Below are 24,109 nucleotides of genomic sequence, written 5' to 3'. Positions count from 1 at the left end.
ACATTCATTCGAATCGGCCCGTACTTCAATAAAAGGGCAACCGGTAGCTGCAGTTATGCGATACAACACGCCCGGAAGTATTACGACGCTCAGAACAGGTCACCAGTTGGCTGTAATTTCCTAAGTGACAAGTAAGGGATTTAAGACGATGCTATACGTGGAAGATCCAGCCAACCGTTCTAACATTGTCACCAAATCTGGTATTTTATTTGATTACATTTTTTTCCATCCAACAAAAAAAATAAACAAATTTAGAAACATGAATTGAACAAGAAAAATCGTCGCGAAAAGAATCACGCCTCCAAACAAAGTATCAAAGAGAGAGAGAGAGAAAGAGAGAGATATGCGCCAAGGATAGAGGGGATCATCATACATGACCACGATGCCAGAAAAACAGGGCAGTGCATCGCTCGGAGCCACCGCCACTCGGCGCGTATGCAGGTACACAGTAGCGGTAGCGGAGAAGACGAAGCAGGAAGTGACATTGCACAGCGCAGCCACGCCCCCTGGAGAGGAGGGGGGAAAGATCTCACAAGAGCGGAAGCACCCTCTCTCGTCGCCACGAGTGGATAAACGGGGTTCTTACTCTGGCTACATTATGTATACAACCAGATACGTACTTAGACGCTCAATACTACCCTTATATAGAAGGGATGCAGAGGAAAAAAAGAAGCTTTGGAGAGTGTGGCTTATAGCGGAGGAGAAGGAAGCCTCAACTGACGAACCGCAAAGCATGCGGGCCACGCAGACGAACAGCAGCTCAGCACTGCGTGGCAGACGACGTGCTGCGAGAAGGCAAAAGGAGAGGCTAAGCCTAAAAGCAGTGTGTGTATGTGAAGGAAGGAAGATTCAAAGTAAAAACGTACGGGAGACGAGTCCTACCCGACTGCTCGCGTGCGCCTGTGCGGAACTCGCTGCATCACTGTTATTACGCGCCTGTCGCCGCTATTACCGTCGTTAGTGATTCCACGCGGAACGGCCGCCGCTGCAGCCTGAGCAGACGAACTGCGTGCCAGGAGCAGACGACGGCCTCCGCGGTAGCACTCGTCTGCAACAGCCGGAGGAGAATGGAGGCACGCGTCTTTGCACAATGTAGCCACGGAGCCGTTTCGATGCTTCGAAGAGAAGGGGATTCATCCATGCATGCGGCTTCACCGCGGCCCCGGTCACTGGCTGAACCAGAAGACTCTAGCAAGGTTTCTCATACGACCGAGCCAAGAAGTCGAAACGGACGGAAGAACCAGCGGCAGCAGCCGACGCCCGCGGGCAATTTCTTTCACAACGCATGCTTTGTGCGTGCTCGTGAACGCTCGTCGCGTGAGTCGAGAGGCGCTGGCGACGTCTGTTTCCGTGGGGTGGTTTCGGTTCCACTGTGGACACGTCATTCGTTGCGCAATTTGTCGCGGAAAAGTGTGGCACGACAAATGGAAGATGTGCGCGGGGACTGAACGGTTTGAGGAGAGAAAGGAAAGGGGGGCTCTGCGGAAGACCATCTGCACAGGAGCTCAACAGAGCGGCTGAGCTATCAGGCCGCGACGGCAGACACGCCTCCTCAAAGATACAAAGAAGAGACCTGTCCTGTCTTGTTTTTTCTTTTGAAGAAAGGAACTTTGGGCGCTACGCACAAGCGACACCTGTGTGCAAACGAAGACTATCTAAAGCTGAGACAAACAGTCAAAACGGAAAAGGAAAGAAAGAACTACAGATGCACGAAGGAAGCCGCGCGATCCGAGCAGCCACGGCCCGTTCCGCATCGCTAGGCCTAACCGGGCGGAACGCCAAGGTGAGGTCTTCTGGAGGCAGGCTGCCATCTCTTCTCTCCTGCTCCCGTCCTCTTCGCCTGTTTGTCATTTGCTTTTGAAGGGCCAAAGCGCAGTCCGCAGGCTCTGCAGCGAGCCTGCTAACGCACGCGAAAAAGAAAAAAACAAAGCTAGACTTGGGCAGAAGCGAGGCGGAATGAAAGTTGCCGCATTGCCGAAAGAACAACAGCATGGACAGACGTCAAAAGAGTGAATTGTAAACATTGTGTTTCTGTGCTGGATTGTGAGGACGAATACCTGTCGCTACTCGATCTAGTACTGTAAAACCGGTGCATCATCATCTCCGCAAGTGCGAATGTCCGCTAGCGTAAACAGAAAAGGGAGGTTAGAAGGACAGGGTGCAAAATAATATACCACCCTCAACACCATGCAGGCGCGCAAACAACAGTCACCGAGGAAACGCGGAAAAAGCAGAATGCTCGGAGCCATTATCCAATCCTTGGGTCCCTCCGGTTGTAGTGTGCATCTTGCACATGCTTCCTTCTCTCTCTCTCTCCCGTCCTGCTCCTACGACGGTCGAATCCAGCGATGCGGGGCTTCTGCTCTGTACTGGCCAGCATCATTCGTGGGACCACGGATGGAGGGATTGGGGTGGGGGGGGGGGGGGGGGGGGTGCGAAGAGGCCTCCACGGAGCCGGCAGCTGCAGAGGAGCGTATCGGCGCCGTTCTCCTAGGGGCACCAACCGGAGGGGCGAAAGGGAAGGGACTGGTGCAGAATGCGTGGCGAGGGGCTGGCTGCTCGTCGTTCCCCTTTGTCCGCCGGTGGAGGACGCATCCGCCATTGTCTCTATAAGAGTGTGGATGCATCGCTGGCGCCGTTGCCGGATGAAGGCAAGGGGAGGGCCCGCTCCGCTGCTGCTGCCCCATGCGCCAGGAGTCCCAGCCGAAACGCCAAGGAGTCAGGGACCGCCGGCGGTCGTTAGCCTCTGAGCCACCTAGCTACCGGAGATGCTGCGGAAGACGAGTCGTGGCTGGGTGCGATGAATGTGACTGGGACCAGTGCCCTCTTCCGGTTGTCGTTGATGCTGAAGGACGCTGAGCTGCTCTTCGCCACAGCCGCCACGAGAAAGAACCAATATTCTTTTATCGCACGTGACAGGCGCATGTCCTTGGTGGATCAATCATCGGTGGTCGTTGATGAGCCCGGAACTATAACGGGAAAAAGCTCGTATACCGAGAGTGGTTGACAGTCATCGTCACTGGAGATCAAACCCAGGGCCTCCCAAAAACAAGACGGGCAGTGGTCTTAGTTGTTCTTCGAGTGCAATTGTTATGGAACTCCTCACGGATATAATGTGTCGAGGAACGGTATGCTGGCTCGCCCTAGAGTCTGTATAACCGCGGGTATAATGCGGGCGGTAATTTGAAATAGGCTAGGCGGCGGGCGCTTAGTATCTGTGCGAATTGTTTCTGGACAGTATCCCAAAAATAGAACTATTCATCACCCAACACAAGGCCCTTCCCTTTTTGTGTCTGATTAGAACTGTTTTGAGCGCGTTTACATGAAGGATAATTGATACCGAAGATCGTAGGCACATACATCTGTTGAATTTAGAAAATCGGTTACTAAAAGGGAGATCGTATTTGACTTGGCCATAGTGGATATTTTGGTTCAACGACCAGGATGGACAGCAGCCGCCAAGGAAGCGAAGAACCTACGCGCTGAAATATGGGATATGTGATGCGCATGCGATTCTAGACTAGAGCTCGGTTTATAAATTTTGATGCTAGGGAAAGTGTAGTACCGTAATTTAAAAGTAATTCAAAATGTAATTCATTAGTAATTCAAAATGGACAACCGGTACATAAAACTTACGTACACTTTGCTTTGCGTATGCTTTGTAATACAATACGAGTTGATGACATTGAAAACAAACTCACTTCATAGTCTCCGCCTTTACTTAATCATCGAAGTGCAAAGTTTCAAACTTTAAGCATGTGTAGCCCGCAGACTGATACAGTCCGCGGGCTACACATGCTTAAAATTAACTGTTCGCGGACTGATACAGTCCGCGGGCTACACATGCTTAAAATTAGAAACTGTTCGCGGACTGATATAGTCCGCGGGCTACACATGCTCTGTTCGCCGATTGATGCAGTCCGCGGGCTGCACATGCTTAAAATCAGAAACTGTTCGCGGACTGATACAGTCCGCGGGCTGCACATGCTTAAAATCAGAAACTGTTTGCGGACTGATACAGTCCGCAGGCTGCGCATGCGTAAAATCAGGAACTGTTCGCGGACTGATACAGTCCGCGGGCTGCGCATGCTTAAAATTAGAAACTGTTCGCGGACTGATACAGTCCGCGGGCTGCACATGCTTAAAATTAGAAACTGTTCGCGGACTGATACAGTCCGCGGGCTACACATGCTTAAGGTTAGAAACTTTGCACTTCGATGATTAAGTAAAGGCGGAGCTAGGCTATGAGTGCATTTGTTTTCAATGCCATCAACGCGTATTGTATTACAAAACATAGAGATAATTGAGTGCACGTACGTGTTATGTACCGGTTGTCCATTTTGGTCTACCCCAATAGGTATGCATATGCGATCAACGCAGTGAAAGTAAGTTCAGGAAAAAAATCGTCCTGAGGACCATACAGCCGGTGTGATCTGTGTTCAAAAATGACGGTACTATCTGAGAAAACTTCACGTAATATATCGGTTTCCTCATGGGCGAATAGAGACCACGGTGCAGCCATATGCAAACGGCAGCAAACTATTTTGTATAGGTGAAAATAATTTGTTTTCGGGTGCATCGTAATGGCCTCCAAATTACGATACGCCCGTACCCAAATCCTAAAAACATTAAACAAATGATACCAGGGCCAATAGGACTGAAATTTCAAACTTTTCACTGGGTCATGCAAAAAGATCCACATGGTCTTCTATTATGGCTCTTGAGTATAGCGCGCGCGCGCGTGTGTGTGTGTGTGTGTGTGTGTGTGTGTGTGTGTGTGTGTGTGTGTGTGTGTGTGTGTGTGTGTGTGTGTGTGTGTGTGTGTGTGTGTGTGTGTGTGTGTGTGTGTGTGTGTGTGTGTGTGTGTGTGTGTGTGCATGTGTGTGTGCATGTGTGTGCGTGTGTGTGTGCGTGTGTGTGTGCGTGTGTGTGTGCGTGTGTGTGTGCGTGTGTGTGTGCGTGTGTGTGTGCGTGTGTGTGTGCGTGTGTGTGTGCGTGTGCGTGTGTGTGTGCGTGTGCGTGTGCGTGTGCGTGTGCGTGTGCGTGTGCGTGTGCGTGTGCGTGTGCGTGTGTGTGTGTGTGTGTGTGTGTGTGTGTGTGTGTGTGTGTGTGCGTGTGCGTGTGCGTGTGCGTGTGTGTGTGTGTGTGTGTGTGTGTGTGTGTGTGGGCATTATTCTCCAAAAGAGGGTGGAGGGAAATAAAAGAGTTGTTCAAGCCGGTCATGGTGGCACTTACACTAGGTCGCATATCATATAAGACTAGCTGGAGCTAGTCCGGCTAGTGCAGAATGTGAATACAAGAATACAGAAACACAAGCATGCAGGAAAGTACAATAACAAGTTCCAAAGCGACCTTAGGAACACTTTACGATGGGCGAATTTTTTGAAGCGAAAAGCTTCACTAGGCTAGTCAACTTCGAGTCTCGCGTGTGCTCCGTCGTTAGAAAGACATATAAAGCCCTGCTTTAACCAAGCCGTATGAACGTGCCTTAGTGGCCTATAGGGGTAACGTGAATGCCAAGGTCCTGGCAGGCTGATTCTGACATAATCGCCCCATGTGAAACGAGAGACCCAAGTTGGCAGCTCCTGCCAGGGGACCACGGTCATGGACACGGACACGGCACACAGCGACGAGTGGTTAGACCTGCAGCGTAGTATTGCTTTCGCAATAAAAGCCACAGCTGCGCGTGCGCACGCCACGTGACGTCACAGCAGATGCGCACGTGGTCGGAGCCGCCGCTGCCGCCGCAACCGCCGCCGCGACTCCGCCGGTTGACCTTTAGCCGGTGCCGTGCGCTTTCACCGAGCTGTGTTTGTGTCTATACAGAAGTGTAACGGTGATGATGATGATGTGGAATCGGAATAAAGTTTAATCTTATGTGATGTACGGCTGTAATCAATGTTTCACCGTGATTATAAGCCATGGAATATCTATAAGCTGCAACCGTGAACAACAAGGTAAGCCAGAACTACACCAAGGAACCACAAGCTAAGCCATGGCATCGCCGAAGCTTTTCACTTCTAATATCCAGGCTTAGCCAAACTAAGCCGCCACCAATTTTTATTGCATATGTGCAGTGACACGGAAGGATACGTATGGCAAACTCTGAACGGTGATAACCTAGCTAAAGAACACTGATGATCACTCGCCAGCACATAAGTCAAATTGAACAGAAATACAAAAAAATGACTGGTAGCGAATGCATTGAATGAAAACTTCATGCATGGCGGACCGCATCCGACAAGAATAAGATATATGCATCACATGTCAAATGTGACCCATATACCTGTCACATGTGGCATATGACAGAGATGTGTATGTCACATATATGACGCATTAGTAATTCACCAGTCTAAAATATTATCATTTTAATGGCAGTGAACGACACTAAAGATTTAGTTGTTCCATGTTTGTCCGGCTCTTCGCTGGCCAGGGCCGCCCTGCATTGATGGCATATGACTGGTTTGTTACAGCTAAGTGTTCAGGCTCAGCTAGATGCACCCACACATGATATATAATTGGGTTGGCCAAGCGCACATATAGGAGCCCATATCAGCGGACATACAGTCAAAACTCTCGATTTAACGAAACCAGATGTAATGAAAGACTGAATTCAACGAGTATCCCGCGATTCACCCTCAAACGCTCATATGGCCCAATGCTTTGAGTAACTCGAAATAACGAAATTAACTTCGCTATCCGCCCCGATTTAACGAACATTTTGCTGAAAATTAAGGTGAGAAAGTAAGAATGTATTGACTGCGAGCCAGCAATATATTCCTCTTCCTGTGTACACCAATATCTCGGAGAAAGAGGGCTCGCATGCTCGACCGAGAAATCGGAACTGCTTCGAGTGTGGAGCAGCAAACAAAACCGGGCCGTCCCAACCAGTAACGACCAGAAACTCAACATCCACCTGGAAGGAATGCCCATCCCGGAAAAGACAAGTTGGGTATGTGGGTTCAATCCAACCAGCGCAGTACTCGCACTTTTACCCTGCTCAAAGCAACAACGCTATACAAGTAACACGTATCACCAACAAGTGGCATGGCATGCGCGAAGAAGACACACTAAAACTAGTCGGAAACCCGGTAGTGAGCCGAATTATGTACAACCTATATATCCTACCAGTGCCTCAACAAGAGCGAAACACAAGCGGATGCCCTGCTATGCAAAGCGTATAAGACAGCGCTCAGACTACCGCGCAACACGTCGGCAGAAAAACTCATAGCCGTTGGATTGCAAAACACCTTCGAAGAGCTACGCGAGGCGCAGCTTCAGTCGCAAAAACTCAGGCTGCTGCAGACGACTGGACGAGCACTCTCAGAGACTCGGATACTGCGAGCAGAAACGAGAAATGACGAGGACGGAAACGATCACCGGCGAACTTCGCAAGTCCCTCAAGGTAGCTCCAATCCCGAGAAACATGGACCCCAACCTCCACCGAGGCAGAAGAGAGGCAAGGGCCGAATTCATTCAGAAAACATACGCTCCCCAAGACACGATCGTGTATACAGACACATCCTCGAGAGGAGGAGACAACAAAATTGCAGTGGCCACTGTGATCAATTCATCTCTACGCGAAGTGACCAGAGCGTCTACGCGACACTGCACGCGGTAGCGGAGGCCGAGGAAGCATACCATTGCTCTAGCGGTGGCGGAGGGCAACAGAACCGGGCGGTCGCTAACGATATATATAGTCACGGACTCTCAAACAGCATGTCAGAATTACATGAACGGCAGGTTAGGTAGTCACGCGCTCTGTATACTCTGCGAAGCGAGCGACAAAATTAAAAACCAAAAAGAAGGAAACAAGACCTCACATAAAATTATGTATACCGGCGCCCATGGAGGTGGCAGGGAACCAAGACGCCGACATGATAGCTCGAGAATACATTATACTTTCCGAGCATCCGACAAGACCATGGAAGATTCGCCAGCACCCAAGGCGTACTCGGCCATGAAAACTACAGAGGAAGAAAAATGCGATATCACCCACCGCACAGTTCTCTCAACAGAGAGGAAGCTGACATTTGGAGACCATCACAGACAGGTTCATACCAAAACCTCCACATTCTAAACAAAAATTTGGAGGATGCTTAAGCTTCGCCTTCAAGAGTGGGACGCGATAGCGTTATTGCACCTCGTCGAGAAAACTTTTTAAACGCAAGGGTATTGGGGCATCCTCGCACCGGTACCATCGCGGCCCGAAGGGGAGAAGCGGGTGAGCGAAGATAGTGATCTAAAGAAAGGAAAGACGCTTGATTCTACAACCCGTGAGGGTGCACGGCGAAACGTCAGGGGCGAGTGGCGCGCCACGTGTCGGGGCAGCGCCGCACATTGCGAGGAGGGGTTCTTCTGTGTTCGCCGCAAGATGGCATGTGCGCAGAGCGCAGAAGATATGTAGCGGAAACGTACTTCGCTACTCGTGTAACTGCGACTTCTGTAAGTAACATGCTCATAATTACCGATATACACCGCAGTATAACGTTCTACGGCACGTTTCTAAGGCAACACCACATTCACAAGAAGCGCTTTTGTACCGCTTTCAAGCATCGAACTCGTGGCTGAGTGGTAGCGTCTCCGTCTCACACTCCGGAGACCCTGTTTCGATTCCCACCCAGCCCATCTTGGAAGTTGCTTTTTATTTATGAAGTGCATGTCGGGATTTATCGCTCACGGCCAACGCCGCCGACGCCGACGACACCGCGGATTTTCTGCGACACGAGCTCCTTAACGCTACCACGTTAAAATGCACCGTATACCATATACGCGGACAGATGCCCGCGGTGCGACGAAAAACCCGCGCTATATCACATCAAACGGACCTGTAAAAACATAGACATAAAGATCCCCAAGTGGTCGAAATTACTCCGTAGCCCTCCTCTACTAAGGCTCACCTTTCTCTCTTTCCACCCTCACTCCAACCTTCATCTCTTCCCTTACGGCGCGGTTCAGGTGTCCACAGAGCAATTGTGACAGATACTGCGCCTTTCCCTTCCTGCAAACCAATTTTATTATGGTTTATTATTATTATTATTATTATTATTATTATTATTATTATTATTATTATTATTATTATTATTATTATTATTATTATTATTATTAGTCTCCAAAATTCGAAACGCGATTGCGGAGCAATGGGAGACTCTGCTGTCCAGCGACCGCTGCGAAGACCAGCAAGCTAGGTCTGGTACAGCGCGAGCTCAACGGGCGACAGTGGCCAGCGGAGCCGTTGGTTAGAAGTGCAACCGACCATAGGTTAGAAGTGGACGAGATCGACGGAGATGACTCATGGGGTTGCAACAAGGAGACAGACACCTCTGAAGACGGCCCAAAATATCATACAGCTACATAAAATTTTCCTTGTTTTCGGCGCGAGGCTGTTGTACGTAACATATCTCTCTATCGACAATGGCACCAATGCAATTGTGCAAGGCGCTTGCATCTTTTTTCCCAAAACACTAAATGTAGCGCCGGTTATAACCTTAACTTTTGGACTGTATCAAGAGCGCGATTTAATACTATCTCACCAAAAGAATTCACTGCCCTCTTCTGAAAAGTAACAATAGCGCGATTTGCATACATGTACGGTGCCTCACCAAGTTAACGCAAAACAATATCGCGATAAGTAGCAATACGCTGGATGACATATCTGTGAGAATTAAGCTCCCTTGCCAAGAAATCGCCGAAATCCATACGTTGCAGATCAAATCCGCCCCGCCGGGGTGGTGCAGGCGCAAAACATTTTAACGCGATAGCGTTAAGGAGCTCGTGTCGCAGAAAAGCCGGTGTCGTCGGCGTCGGCGGTGTTGACCGTGAGCGATAAATCCCGGCATGCACTTCATAAATAAAAAGCAACTTCCAAGATGGGCTAGGTGGGAATCGAACCAGGGTCTCCGGAGTGTGAGACGGAGACGTACGCTACCACTCAGCCACGAGATTTTTTTTTTTTTTCCAGTAACAAAAAACCTTTATTTACATATATCTGTACAAGGCCGCAACTCAACCAATAGCCGAGTGAACTGATTGCTTCTCGTGTTAACGTCGGCCATAGGAAACGTGAGGGGAGATTAAGCACAATAGAGAATTATGTCGAGAGGTCTGGTAAGAAAGGGTCAGAAAAAGTGTAACATATAAGCCTAAAATGCGCCACTGAAAGACAAGGAGGAAAACCAGAAAAGAGGGGAAAAAAATCACTTGGGCAACGCTGCGTGAAGAGTCAGCGGCACCCAAACCATTCGTACTGGCGTGTCTCGATGCTTGAAAGCGGTACAAAAGCGCATTCTAGTTAATGCGGTGTTGCCTTAGAAACGTGCCGTAGAACGTTATACTGCGGTGTATATCGGTAATTATGAGCATGTTACTTACAGAAGTCGCAGTTACACGAGTAGCGAAGTACGTTTCCGCTACATTTCTTCTGCGCTCTGCGCACATGCAGAGCCATCTTGCGGGTGGCGCGCCACTCGCCCCTGACGTTTCGCCGTGCACCCTCACGGGTTGTAGAATCAAGCGTCTTTCTTTTCTTTAGATCACTATCTTCGCTCACCCGCTTCTCCCCTTCGGGCCGCGCGGGTACCGGTGCGAGGATGCCCCAATACCCTTGCGTTTAATAAGTTTTCTTGACGAGGTGCAATAACGCTATTGCGTTCCACTCTTGAAGGCGAAGCTAAAGCGTCCTCCAAAATTTTACTGTGCCGGAGTACCCGGGTTCGATCCAGACTTCGGCGGCTGCGTTTCGATCGAGGTGAAGCGAAGAAACGTCCGTGTGCTTGTGCGATGTCAGCGCACGTAAAAGATCCCCGGGTGGTCAAACACTACGGCTCCTCTTGCTCTTTCCACTTTCACCCCCACCTCCTCCCTTCCCTTACGGCGCGGTCAGGTGCCCACAGAAAGAAGTGTGACAGATACTGCGCCTTTCATTTCCGGTGAACCAATTATTATTATTGCAGACCGAATCCGTTGCATGGTGCATTCCGTGCGGAAAGGGGTGAAAGACCTATCGCGGTGGCTCAGTAGTTAGAGCGTTCAGCTGGAGTAACCACCGGGGGTTCAACCAAAGCCTCTAGCCCCGGACGCTCTACTACTGAACACAGTATCCGGGTTCGAAGCCAACAACGGTGGAAATGAGTGCCATGGCGAAATCATTGCATCGAGGCCAGTGAAGCTTTCGCTTCAAAATATAAGAATTCTGTTGCACTTTGGACCACTAAAGTGCGATAAGGCGCGGTGGTCCGAAGCCCTCCACTACAGCACCTCTTCTTTCACTCTCACCTCCCTCCCTTCCCACGCGGACCGGTTCAGGTGTCCACATAGCAAGTGTGACAGATACTGCGCCTTTCCCTTCCTGTGAACCAATTAAATTAGGTTGCGTTCAGAGACACCTCTCGGTAACAACCGCCGTTTAACCTACTGAGGGGCAACAAGTGAGGAGAAAGAAGTTGCGCAACCCTACCGTTGAGGAGACGGAATTACGCGGCGGGGTCAGCTTCGGCTATGCGTGAATCACGAAGCAGGGTTCTGGAGCAGCAATCCCGACTAATCCGTCTGGCACGGGACGCTTTGCGAAAGGCGTCTTCCTGCGGAACTCCCTCTCCCTTGGAGGCCACCTAGGGTCTTTCTATGGGAGCGGAGGGGACTCTACATCGACGGCAATAAAAGTATCTTGAACTTAAAAGGCTTCCAGGTATGACGCCAAGATGACGTCACATCCGATCATGGTGAACGTCACGGCCTATGACGTCACCACGTGACGGCTATAGACGTCTCGAAACGTCTAACCATTACTATTGGTTAGTGATAGTTAACGATTATTTGCACTTTCTGAGTACTAGTTAATGTCTGGTTAGTGTTAGTTAAACATGCCTTAACTATAAGTGATCGTTAGTGAGAGTTACGATGACCAAATTCATGAATTCCTGTGGGCATCTGCTTAGCTATTTTATTGTTAGTCGAAAATTATAATGAAAATACCCTAAAAATGCCTTAAATCATGGTCCGATATCATCCGATTGCTATTGATTAAGTATCGATTCAATGGTGATTGGCATATGCCCATATAAGGCATGCACCCGAAACTGATTGATTGATTTATAGGAAGGGAAAGGCGCGGTAACTGTCTCGCTTGTTTTCTGTGACACCTCAACTGCGCCGTAAGGGAAGGGAGGAAGGTGGGATTGAAAGGGGAAAGAGAGAAAGAGGAGCCGTAGTGGGGGCTACGGAGTAATTTCGACCACCTGGGGATCTTTAACGTGCGCTGACATCGCACAGCACACGGAGGCCTCTTCGTTTCGCCTCCATCGAAACGCAGCCGCCGAGGTCGGGTTCGAACCCGGGTACTCAAACGCGCACATATTTGCTTACGACAGTATGAGGCAGTATATAGAAAACAAAGAAAAGAGGGAAAGAGAAAGACGCGGCGTCGCAACAGCCGGCGTCCGCGCACTACCAACATAATGTACGCATGTGGCGTTCATTTCTTTCTTGTGTTCTCAAGTGGTTTTCGTCAATGAATATTTTCGAACAGGTTGTGTGTGCGTGTGTGTGTGTGGGGGGGGGGGGGGGGGGAGGTATGATATGGATATCAGGGAAGCGTGACCCAGTGGTGCTTCCATGATCATGCGCAGTATCACAGTCATCCCAGATTACGATGCATTTGGGGCTGAAAACACATTTTTTCATGTTCCTGACATTTAGTAATCCTGAAGTATATTAACAGACTACGTTGGTGGTAGCGGTTGTGATAAGATAGTGAAAATGGAAACAAAAGCAGTGATAAATTGATTAGTGGTATTAAATCAGTAATGAAAATTAGTGATAAGGATGCTTCACATTTCTCCGATGCGGGTTACCACTGCAATGTAGTATTCTTTAACCATGTGCTATATATTAAAAGGAGTATAACATATATAGGTCTAATCGTCTTGCGCTTGCAGTAGTTTACTCGAATGCAGTGCCACGGCCGCTTGATGGAAGCGCAAAGCGGTCGTGGCACTGCATGGTAGTCCTGTATTAAATGCAAGGTCCCTATTTTTAAAATGTTTCGTTCAGTTCTTCAGGGTTGCAGTTGCGGAGAAAATCGCACAAAACTTCGCGTTTGAGGCAGGCCGTTTACGTGGGATCGACGAGGTCTCTTTTCTTACATATACAGCGCCTGCTATGTCATGGGCCCGTATAGTCTACATAAACGCCTCTTCTTTTTTTTTAAACGGTAATCTGACGAGTGTTTGGCTGTCATAATGCTTCAGGCGTTTGACTACATGGAAATCTACGCCAGGTTTCGCCCGTCGCGTAGTCCGCGGCCTCAGTCACGAATGACCTTGAACAGCCGCAAAAAAGAAGAAGAAGAAGAAAAAGAAGAAGAAAAAGAAGAAGGAAAAGAAGAAGAAGAACAGGAGGAGGCGGAAGAAGAGGAAGAAAGAAGAGGACAAAGAACGCTCGACAGCTAAATGCTTTCGCTCCATATTCGGTTCAGCAGCGTTGAACCCTTCTCATTTTTATGCCCTCTCGGTATTGCCGAAACCAAAACAATAAACGTTATGGCACTTAAGTGGTTTTCTCTCTCGTCAACTTTGACACATATACAGTCGTGTCCTTTCCTTTCGCGAAGCTCAGGAAAACTGGATGAAACACCCTCTAGCGACCGCGACAGGTGCAGGTCGATAAAATGGGGAACCACCACTTTTGTCTCGGTCGCAGATAGCTATATATATTGCTATCGATGGCGTTGCAATGCAGTTTTCCAGAGCTCAGCCATCGACTAAGTGTTGTATAGCGCTTTTGCTCACGACTCAATGTAAAAACGCTCCCAATAAATATGTTTGAATCGACATTCTGACAACATCCGAATCAGCCGAACAACCACAGAGGCAACAAACTCAGTTTTCCAGAGCTCAGCCATCGACTAAGTGTTGTATAGCGCTTTTGCTCACGACTCAATGTAAAAACGCTCCCAATAAATATGTTTGAATCGACATTCTGACAACATCCGAATCAGCCGAACAACCACAGAGGCAACAAACTATGCGGCTCCACGCGCCGATCCATGGTTTTGAGCACGTGAAAGGTGAAGTATATCTCACATTTCGGTGGACCCCTCACCAGCTTCACGAGAGAAGGGAGGGAGATGGGAGTGAAACAATGGACAAGGGTGTTCTATATATACAGAGAATCCAGGCAAACGTCGATGTTAGATATTACTTGTCAAACAACATGACTCTAACATTCCACTATCTGCGTGATCCTTACACTCAAATAGGTGAGTATATAGTTAGCGCAGTTTTTAGAAACAAAATAGAAAATGGGAATTTTCAAGAAACATGGTAGCCTTGAGTGAGTCGCTATAGGCAAGGTTTGAGCCTCACCTTTCTTGCGCGGACCACTATATAATATATGACCTGGCAACCTTTAATCCAGCCCCAACTTTTTCATCCTTCGCTCTCCCCATCGTAAAGAGAAGAACTTTCACTTTTTTGCATGCAGTATAGATGCGTCTTGCAAGTGGGATAACTATGGTGCGCTTTTGCCAGTGTGTCGACATCTCGAGGAGACGGAATTACGCGTCGACAACATGTGTAAGCACAAGCAAACTCTTTCTTTTCTTGTACGGAGGAGAAGCAGCCAAGAGTAAAAGTCAGCATGTGTATACACAGGCAACCTCTTCCTTTTCTTGCACGGGGGAAAAGTAGCTAAGAGTAAAAGTCAGCATACATGTGATGTGCACGCATGCAGCTACTAAATTAATCAGCCGGAGCAGAAGAACGGTGTCTATTTTCACTCATAACACTTGGGCCATTTTTTTAACCTACACCAGCTACACCAGTGTAGGAAATCTCCTATGCCTACAATAGATTCTTGCTGGTGTAGCTGGTGTAGGTTAAACAAATGGCCCTACTGCAGGTTTAGTACTTTGCTACGCATATATATATATATATATATATATATATATATATATATATATATATATATATATATATATATATATATATATATATATATATATATATATATATATAGGTGTAGAAAGATGACCTATATATAAGAAAAAGCAGGCGACACATTTTGCTAATATAGTATACAAGCAAAAGGTGTCGCCGGTTTTACCATCGCGTGCACGGTCAAAGAATTTCGGAGGGGATACACAATTGCAGATTCCTCCCTTCCTTTCTTCTTTTTCTTGTTCCATCTTTCCTCCTGCCTTTATTTATTTCAATTTCTCATCATCTATTTCCCTCTTGCCGTCTTTTTTTGTGCCTTTTGCAACAGTATCCCTTTAACATTACGTATATTCAAAGCAAGCACGGCACGCCTATATTTATTCTTTCATCGTCTGGACATGAAGTACTGTGTTTACCACCGTGAATACTACACGTTCGTAAACCGAAAAAAAAAAAACAAGAAAAATATACCACAGAAGTTAGTTACAAGAGGAGGACTAACTGCGTTTTCATAACCATGCATAACTTATATAACCCATCGAAGAGCAACCGTTGTACTCACCGCTGTGAATATAGTCACATTAAGACTCCGCAAAGACTAACCGTTATAGTTGCACTTACAAACTGAATTCATTGCTGTCACTCCAGAGTGGTATTAAAGGGCATCATCATCTCGCCTGTATACGCTTATAACGCCTAACAGTTCTCTTTTAGCGACTATCGTATTATTTCTCCTTGGCTGATCAGCTATACATATCGTTCTTCTCTCATCCGAGTCTAATTTCTACTACTCAATGTGCACCTGCCGCAGACTATATAGTTAAAAACACTGCGCCAGTTTGTCCGTCCTTCAAGGAGAAGAAGGTGTGTGTGTGAGTACACAGACACCCCCTTCTTCTCCCGGTACCACGGCGTTAGCAGCCAGACTGCAACAGTGCAAACAAAACAACAACAAAAACAAAAAAGGAAATAACACTATACCGCGAGGCGGAGTGGCTGACCGCGTCTCGCTACGCTGGGTGCCGTTTCCGGTCGGCCGGCGGCCGACCGGAAGTGCACCAGGGCGCGGAGCAGGAGGGAAGGAGGCGCGCCCTTTTCCCCAGCAGACATCGGTGCTTTGCAAACTCGCTTAAATAACAATTATAATATATCCTTATTACTGTTAAATGCATGCATCGTCGCGCCATCAGCTGAGATTAAGGATGGCCTTAAGGGCGCTCGTCCTGACACGCTCGAAGGAAAGAGGAAATTGGCGACAGGTGGTCGGCAAGGGATTCGAAATGGTTCGCCACGGCTATCACAGAATCGCACTGCATATTATGGGGAAGGGGGGGGGGGAAGAAACTGCGACAAATAACCGAGGTACTGGCTGCAAAAATATGCTCGCCTTCTGAAGTCGTCTTTGTTTTATATATAGCGCATGCCTCTAATGAGAAACTTCTAAAACATGCAGGTCATGCGGCATGCGCATGTTAAATTTATGAAGTGAACGCGGGCGTCGCAGTCCTCATACATTAACATCTATTCATCGCCCCTGTGTGAAGACAAAAAAAGCTAAAATAATGGCAGAGGCCATCAACTTGTCCATTGGAACTTCAGCGCATATTGACAAATGCTTCGACTGATCAAGCTTCTTGCAAGCTCTCCGTGGGAAGTTAATGCAGTGGTAGAAACCAACTATAGTGGAGGATTCCCGAAAACATGGGCGCTGTTGCGACGGTGTTTCACATGGTTGTACTGGTGAAATCACGATAATTAATACATACGTCACTTGTCCTGAAAGCGATATATTGATTATAAGGTACGTCTTGTGATTGACGAAAAAGACCGGCGTTTCAATTAAAGCTCCTTGAAAAGCTTTCGAAGTGTTCAAACGCGGATTCACAGATTTTAAATAAGCAAACGTCCACATACACGAGGTCGCTGCAACCTCTTTGGTTGTGGTCGTATCTGCTAAATAATAAAAAGGCACTAAGAAGAACCTCCTCATTTTCCTCTCTTTTTTTTTTTATCCTAAAAAGCCGACATCTAAGCCTTCCCTGATTCTGTTACATTTGACATCAAAAGGCGGTTTAGTAGCTAAATTTTTCGAGTTGAATTTCACTATTTTTGACGTTAACGATAGCGCGTCGAAGGACGCTGGTTTGTTTTTACTCTCTATACTTTTTCTTTGAGTCTATATTGCAGTATAAATCTATGTAATACGGTCCCAGAAGGGGAGCTTTACAGAACGACGATTTTTTTTTTAGAGAGAGAGCTCAAGTGATGAGATTATATCATTTGCAGCTGTTATATCTTCATTGGCTTTGACCGTGCACAGTGCTAGTTATGAGCCCCCTAGTACATTTTAGCTGGTTAGTTATCTGGGTACAATGACTGAACATAACGCCAGTTTTCAGGACAATTTGCTCCTGAGAATATTGTTTTAAATTTTCGACGGCCCTGTTTAAAGGAATTTTCGGAAATATTCTCTGAAACATCATTGGTCATTAACTTGTCTAACTCACCAATCCATTGTGCACAGAGGTTCGACGACAAAGTTCAAGCTGGACAGTTAGTGATAGGAGCGCGGTCTTGTTTTCGGAAAATGATGGTGTGCATGAATCTCGATTTTCCATATATCCGCGTATTAATTTAAGCTGTGTACGTGAACGTCTTCAATAAGGTCGGCCGAAGACAGGAGCGTGCATGAAAACGGCAGCAAAGTCGAGCGCTTCGAAGTAGCCATCCTGTAACAGTTCCGCTCTCAAGCATCTTCTGGCAGTTGTCCTGTCGGCTGCGCCACATTATAGCAGGTGTTCATTGAAGATCCTAAAAACCAATTTATTATTTTTGTGAGCACATCTAAAGAGAGGCTACTTGTATAAACATTGCCATATTCCCTTAATCCTTCAGTTAACACCCTTGCTCTGTAATGCTTGTTTTATGTGCGATCAAGCTTTCCATGGACGACAGAATACGTTCAATCACCCTCCGGTGTGGTCACTGACCTCCAAATGTTTCAGCAAAGTACTCCCTTTCTGCTGAGGTCGATCAACTCTATTCTGACGTCGGTCTGGAGTTGGGCTAGTTGGTGAATAGAAAATTTAATTGCCGTCTCTTCCTGGAAGGCGTCACTCAAACTATATAAAAATATTCTTTGTAGATGGCTAACTGATAAGAAATAACTTATGTCGAACAGCTATCATACAAGCCTTCCGATAAACGTGGACTACTTACGGTAGTTCAGCGCGAACTGACGTCACACTCTATGGAAGAGCTCTTTCGGTTCGCTTCCATTGAAATGAAAACGGCGCGGCCGGAATTCGATCGCGGTACCTCTTTCTCAGCACCTGAATGCTACAGTAGTGCAGGAAGCCCTACGAAGTGCATTTAGATGTGCCTTTCTCCGATCGACCTGCTCTCGATTCGTCGCTTGCCATAAGAATCAAACCCCGGCTCTGCGGACGACACCCTTTGTTCCAAGATGGCGCTCGAAGAAAATGAGAGACCGATACGACCACGGCGCAGATAGCGAAGCCCCCTTTTTCAGACGGAGCAGGCGCAGAGCCGATTGGCCTGGCAGCCGGGCAGAGAAGCCACGCCCCCATTCCTCCATCCTCGTCCTCCGCGAGGCCTTTCGAAAATGGCCCGCTCTTTCTCCTCAAGAGGGTGCCAGTTGAAAGGAATAAAGAGGCACAAGTGAAGAGAGAAGAGAGATGAAGGATAAAAAAAAAATAATAACGGAGGGGCCAGCGAGCGGTGCCACGCCCCTTCGCCATGCGCACTCCCCCGCAGCGCCTGCGAGCGCTCCGGCGGCTCCGGCAACATCGCCATGCGCACGCGCTGTTCTCAGAACGACGACGCGCCGCGCGACACTGCTGGACTAGCCGCGGAGCGCCCGGCGGCTGCTTCTCACCACGACTCCGACCGCCAACCACGGGCACCTCCTCTCTCAGCCTCCCACGCATACTCCCTCGCCCACCCGCAGCGCTTTTTGGTACAAAGATGCAGATGCGCCCGCGTAGTAAGGCATTGTGAAACGGACTACTTATCTCTTGGGAAGGTACCGTACTTTCCAAAAGTAACAAGGGCACCGGAACTACACCGGAAACGTCTAGGACGCCGCCTTGCGGCGGTGAGCTGAGACTGCGTCGCCAGACATTGTTGGCCTCGAGGATAACCATACGTGACGTGAGCGTAACATCAAAAAAAGAGAGAGAAACCTAGCGGCACCGGTAATTTTCGGCAGAAACTGTATAACTCTTGGCAGTGCGGACACCTTACCAACGTAATTGTCCACATGCTACTGAAACAATCTGTAAAAAGAAACATCCCATGCCGAGTTTCGATCACTGAAGATCATGGAAATTCTACCTTCACTTCGAAATATATGTTCTTTCCAGCGGAATTATAGTTCACGATGACGGAGATAAAACACCACTCGTCAAGTAGGAAAAAGACGCGTAACCACTTACGATTCCCCGAGAGTGCCCATGTCACATGTGGTATTGCTAAAGTGGGTAGATTCGGCACGTTAAAGCACATCGTTTGGAAGGCATGCAGCAGGGCCATGCTATTTATTATTATTTGAAGGCTTGTCATGTGGCATATAGGATTGGGCTGATGTAAACAAGGAAGTCGTGTAGACTATATCTGTCCTACAGAAAACGGAGAAAGATCCGACTTTTAACCTTTCTTATCGCGATTCTGCAGTTGTAATATTGGCAGTACACGGCACGGTTATCAGGGCACCCTTATTCATGGCAGAAACAGCAGTCGCACTTAAGCTCTGTTTTGTTGAGGTGGCAACAGTTTGGAAACTTTTATTTCAAACATCTGTGCGGTCTACGTATCCAGTTGGGTTCTACAGCAAGACGGATATCACGTACGGTGATAGACCGTTACGATTAAACGAGCAGTTACTTAAAAAAGACTAATCAATTGTTTATTCTTGACTTAAAAGGGCAACATTATGCTCAGAATCGCTCAGGTCAGAATTATCGAGCGTCAAAAATATATGCATATGACAGTTTGTTGAGCTGATTTCCAAACATTGCACATAAATAAATTTGCGCTGTCATCCCTCTTAATCATCAAACGAGGCGAACTTAGTGTGTTTGATAATTTGAAAGAAGTTAATGTTTCGGCGACATCAGTACGTGCACCTAATGACGCGTCAGTGTAGAAGTATTAAATGCGGAAAAGACATCCTGAAAAATTCTGAAATGTGCTTTTTTGGTCTTCTATATTTTGAACCAACTCCACCAATAAATTCTGTGTTGATTACTTTTAATTTTGCAATTTAATTTTGTCATAAATTAAAAGAAAATCTGGACGTTAACTCTAATTACAATTATTACTCATACCATAAAATCATATGACGTAAACAATGGTCGCCTTGCTGTAAAGCCCTCCTGCCCATACCGCAGAGACATGTTTTTCGCAGTTTGCTCGCATAAATAAATAGATATAGTGCTCTCAACAGTTCGCTTATAGTGTCGCTTGATAGTTCGCTTAAATTCTCGCTTAACACTTTCATCAATGATGCACTTCGTAGTTCGCCTAAATGTTTGGAATTCGCTCAGTGCGTTAGTTCGCTTGGCGTTTCGCTCAGTAGATTTTAATAGTGATCAGGAGTTCTCTTAACAGTGCACCCTAAAGTTCTGCACGAAGCTCGATCACAAGCTCATAGGAGATCATACACACTCAGAAGGTCGCTCAACATTTCCCTTGTTTATTCACAAACTTGCCTTGGTGATCAGAAATATCAATAAATAATTACACTTTCCTGGCCTGATTTCTCTGCATATCCTCGCATAGAATGAAGCCGAACAGGATGGGAGTGCATGGTAAGTATATAATGTTACTGTCGCGAGCAGATAAAGAGATTGTCCGATTCGCATCGCGCTTTTTGCGATATGTGACACTCAAGAGCTTGCACCTATTTGAGCGCTGTTCGAACGTTACACCTGCACAGAGCTCTCTCAATCAACCTTTGTGGGATTGTGCATTGTGTCACTGTTCCAAATACTTTTTCAATGAGAGAAAAAAAAAAAAGAACAGGTGACAATCGTGATTTTGAATACAGGTGCTTGTGTCATCCTATTTTTCTCGCCACCGTTTGCACATCATCAAGATGCCAAAATGAACGCATCGTCACTTTCATGGCTTTACTTTATTTACTCGGAGAGAGCGCAGTTAGTATCATCACCATCATCATCATCATCAGCCTGACTATACCCACTGCGGGGCAAAGGCCTCTCCGATATTCCTCCAACTGCCCCGGTCCTTTGCTAGTTGCATCCATGCACCTGACCCTTGCGAAATTCTTGACCTCATCCGCCCACCTAACTTTGTGCCACCCCCTGCTACGCTTTCCTTCCCTTGGAATCCAATTTGTTACCCTCAGCGACCATCGGTTATCCTCTCTTCGCACTACATGTCCTGCCCATGTCCATTTCTTCTTCTTAATTTCCACTAGAATGTCAGTGACCTGAGTTATTTCTCTGACCCACTCTGCACGTTTCCTATCTCTTAATTTTACCGCTACCGTTTTTCTTTCCATAGCCCTAAGTGAGTATATAGTCTATATAACATATTCACATGAACGCAACTTTTGCCAACGTGTCAGTCAACATCATCAGAAATATACTGGTGGCAAAATTTATTTATAACCAGCGATGAAAATATAATGTACAGAACAGCGAAAAACTTAATTAGGTGAAGCTTAGCGCTGAAAAAACAAATATATATATATATATATATATATATATATATATATATATATATATATATATATATATATATATATATATATATATATATATATATATATACACATCAAAATTATAGGTCAGAACGTTCGCAAAAAATGGTACGTATAAGAATTACTATATTCGGATACAACTCAAGTCTGCATTAACCGCAGTTAAAACCATTCTGGTTACCTATAAGTAGAAAAAAACAACAACTATGGGCCAGACCAAATTACAAGCTCAAGAATTCCAATTTTATATTGGTTAGAGCCATTCGTGGCCAAATGTTTTGTGGTGATCCATGTAAAGTGTCTCTTACGCATCGTTACAAAGAATAAAAGGTCCAGAGTTTAGTACATCTAATCGAAGTAATAATATTAATTTACTGGGCGCGCAGGCTTTAACCAGCGCCTTGATTCCAAGGGGCGCGCATAAAATCGATTCCCCCATCAAGACGTTTCAAATACGCAAATGAGCAAAAATTAATCTTGCGAAATACGCTGTCGCCAAATAAATAAAACACGAAGGCGACACGCCTCCAGCGGTTCGGACCGTCTACAAATCATTTCAGCCCTGCGCGCCTCTTGGCTCTCTTTTCTTGCCGGTGCACCGGGTCGCAAACAGAACACTGCTGTGATTCAACTGTTCATCACTATGCTGCAGGGTGCTTGTGCAACAGGATACAACGTTCCGCTCCATAGCACAAGCACAAAACAAGACAAAAAGGTTGCAGCAAGCCCGTCACCAATGGAATGATTCGTATGAATAATTTAAGTTGGCCTTAACGTAATATGTGCACCTCGTGGTCGTGCTAGCTTTACTTTTTATAGGTGCATAGGATGGTCACGCCCGATTGTCACGGTAACTGAGAGAATACAACTCTTCAAACGCAGTGCATGAAGGACTGTGAAATACAGCCGACACTCGGTGCTCTTGCAACCAGTAAACACCAAACAGTGCGTGTAATCATTTATATGTAATATTATATTTATTACTTAGTGATTTCGTTCCATTGCTTGCTTGTTAGTTTATTTGTTTACTCGGACGCCTGCTATTCGCGTACAGAAAAAAAGAAACATAGCTGACATATTGTATTGGAGAGAGAGAGAGAGAGAGAGAGAGAGAGAGAGAGAGAGAGAGAGAGAGAGAGAGAGAGAGAGAGAGAAATAGAGTTTAGAGGAGCTGACAGTCTACGAGTCTAAGGCAAACTTGGGTATTTTTTTTTCGTTGTTGGCATTTAAAAAGAATTAGTCCTATGATGATTATCGAGATAAAGAATAATAAATTAAAAGCGGAAGGAAAAACAACGCGCGGATAGTGGAAGTCGAACCCACGACCTCCGAGTATCGCGTCCAGTGCTCTTCCAGCTGCTGGAAGAGCAGTGGACTGCCCTTAAATCCGCTTTCGGGAAGCGTTTATTACCTCTGTATCGGCTGTCTTTGCTAACGTGCAATTGATCGCGGGAAGGACCTCAGAGCCCTTCCTGGGGCCATATATATTGCTCAGCCCGACGGAGATCCAAGATGCAGTGTACGACACGATGCCGCCGCAAAGCTATAGATATGTACCGTTATATTCATGACATTCCATCGACAGCTCGGTTTCGAAGAGGGTGAAAAGGCTGGCAGCATCGTCACAGTCACGCGTTGTTCGTACACGCGTTGCCACATCTCGCGATTGCGCCGCTAAGTGGTGACGCAACAAATGCAACGGCGCTTCAAAGGAGTAGAGAAAGGCGTCTCGTCACGTCCGCTTATCTCAACCTAGGCTGCACCTATAACAAAGGAAGAGGAACGCGGCGCACCATCGCGGCGCCCGTGTGTGACGTCTCGTTCAGCATGGCTCGCATGGGGGCACTCGTGGCCTCATGTGCTCATGTCCTGCGCCGCACCCTTAGGCATCTCCCCTCGTTAGCTTATACCCTTTCCCCCAATGGCACCAGCGTGCGTGATGATGCGGCGCCACGTTCGTTCTTTTTCAAGGTTATCAGCGGTGCGTGCGAGGTGGGCACAGAAGCGTGTCGCATAGTCGTCGCGCCAGACTCTGCTGCAGTGACTGCTGCTGCTGCTGCTGCCGGTGCTGTCTGGCGTACACACAGATGCGGCGATGTCCTGTGACCATCGCGAGACCATCGTCGGACAAAGAGGGGGAGACTGAATGAGAGAAAGGGAAGCTGCGCCATTTTTTTTCTCTCTTTTTTTTTTTTTTTTTCTGTAAGCTGCCACGCACCGAAAGGATGGCCGGTGGCGACGACAATATACGAATCGTAGAAACGGCACACAGGAGGATGAGGAAGCTTCCACCCTTTAATGGTGGATACGTATAGGCTTGAGAATAGGTAAGTTTCGACCTAATGCGACCCCTGTTTATACATCGTACGAGTGTATAGCGCACATAACATTCACGATAGACGAACACACACATCACAAGCGGCGT

The 24,109-nt window shown here is 47.0% G+C and overlaps 1 protein-coding gene across 1 annotated transcript in view; it reads right to left on the bottom strand.

Annotated features, from left to right (window-relative positions):
- LOC146179434 (uncharacterized) overlaps positions 1-23,794 on the bottom strand; it is a 136,194-nt gene extending 112,400 nt beyond the window's left edge. Inside the window, exon 1 of the mRNA XM_084580195.1 lies at positions 23,716-23,794. Within this exon, the coding sequence (XP_084436321.1) occupies positions 23,716-23,794 (79 nt within the window). The remainder of the gene's footprint in view (positions 1-23,715) is intronic.
- Between the last annotated feature and the right edge of the window lie 315 nt (positions 23,795-24,109).

Source organism: Amblyomma maculatum, chromosome 9, assembly GCF_055883805.1.
Source record: "Amblyomma maculatum isolate TAMU_Amacu chromosome 9, ASM5588380v1, whole genome shotgun sequence".
NCBI classification, from domain to species: domain Eukaryota; kingdom Metazoa; phylum Arthropoda; class Arachnida; order Ixodida; family Ixodidae; genus Amblyomma; species Amblyomma maculatum.
The sequence above is the reverse complement of the archived record's forward strand: the minus strand, read 5'-3'. Positions and strand labels throughout refer to the sequence as shown.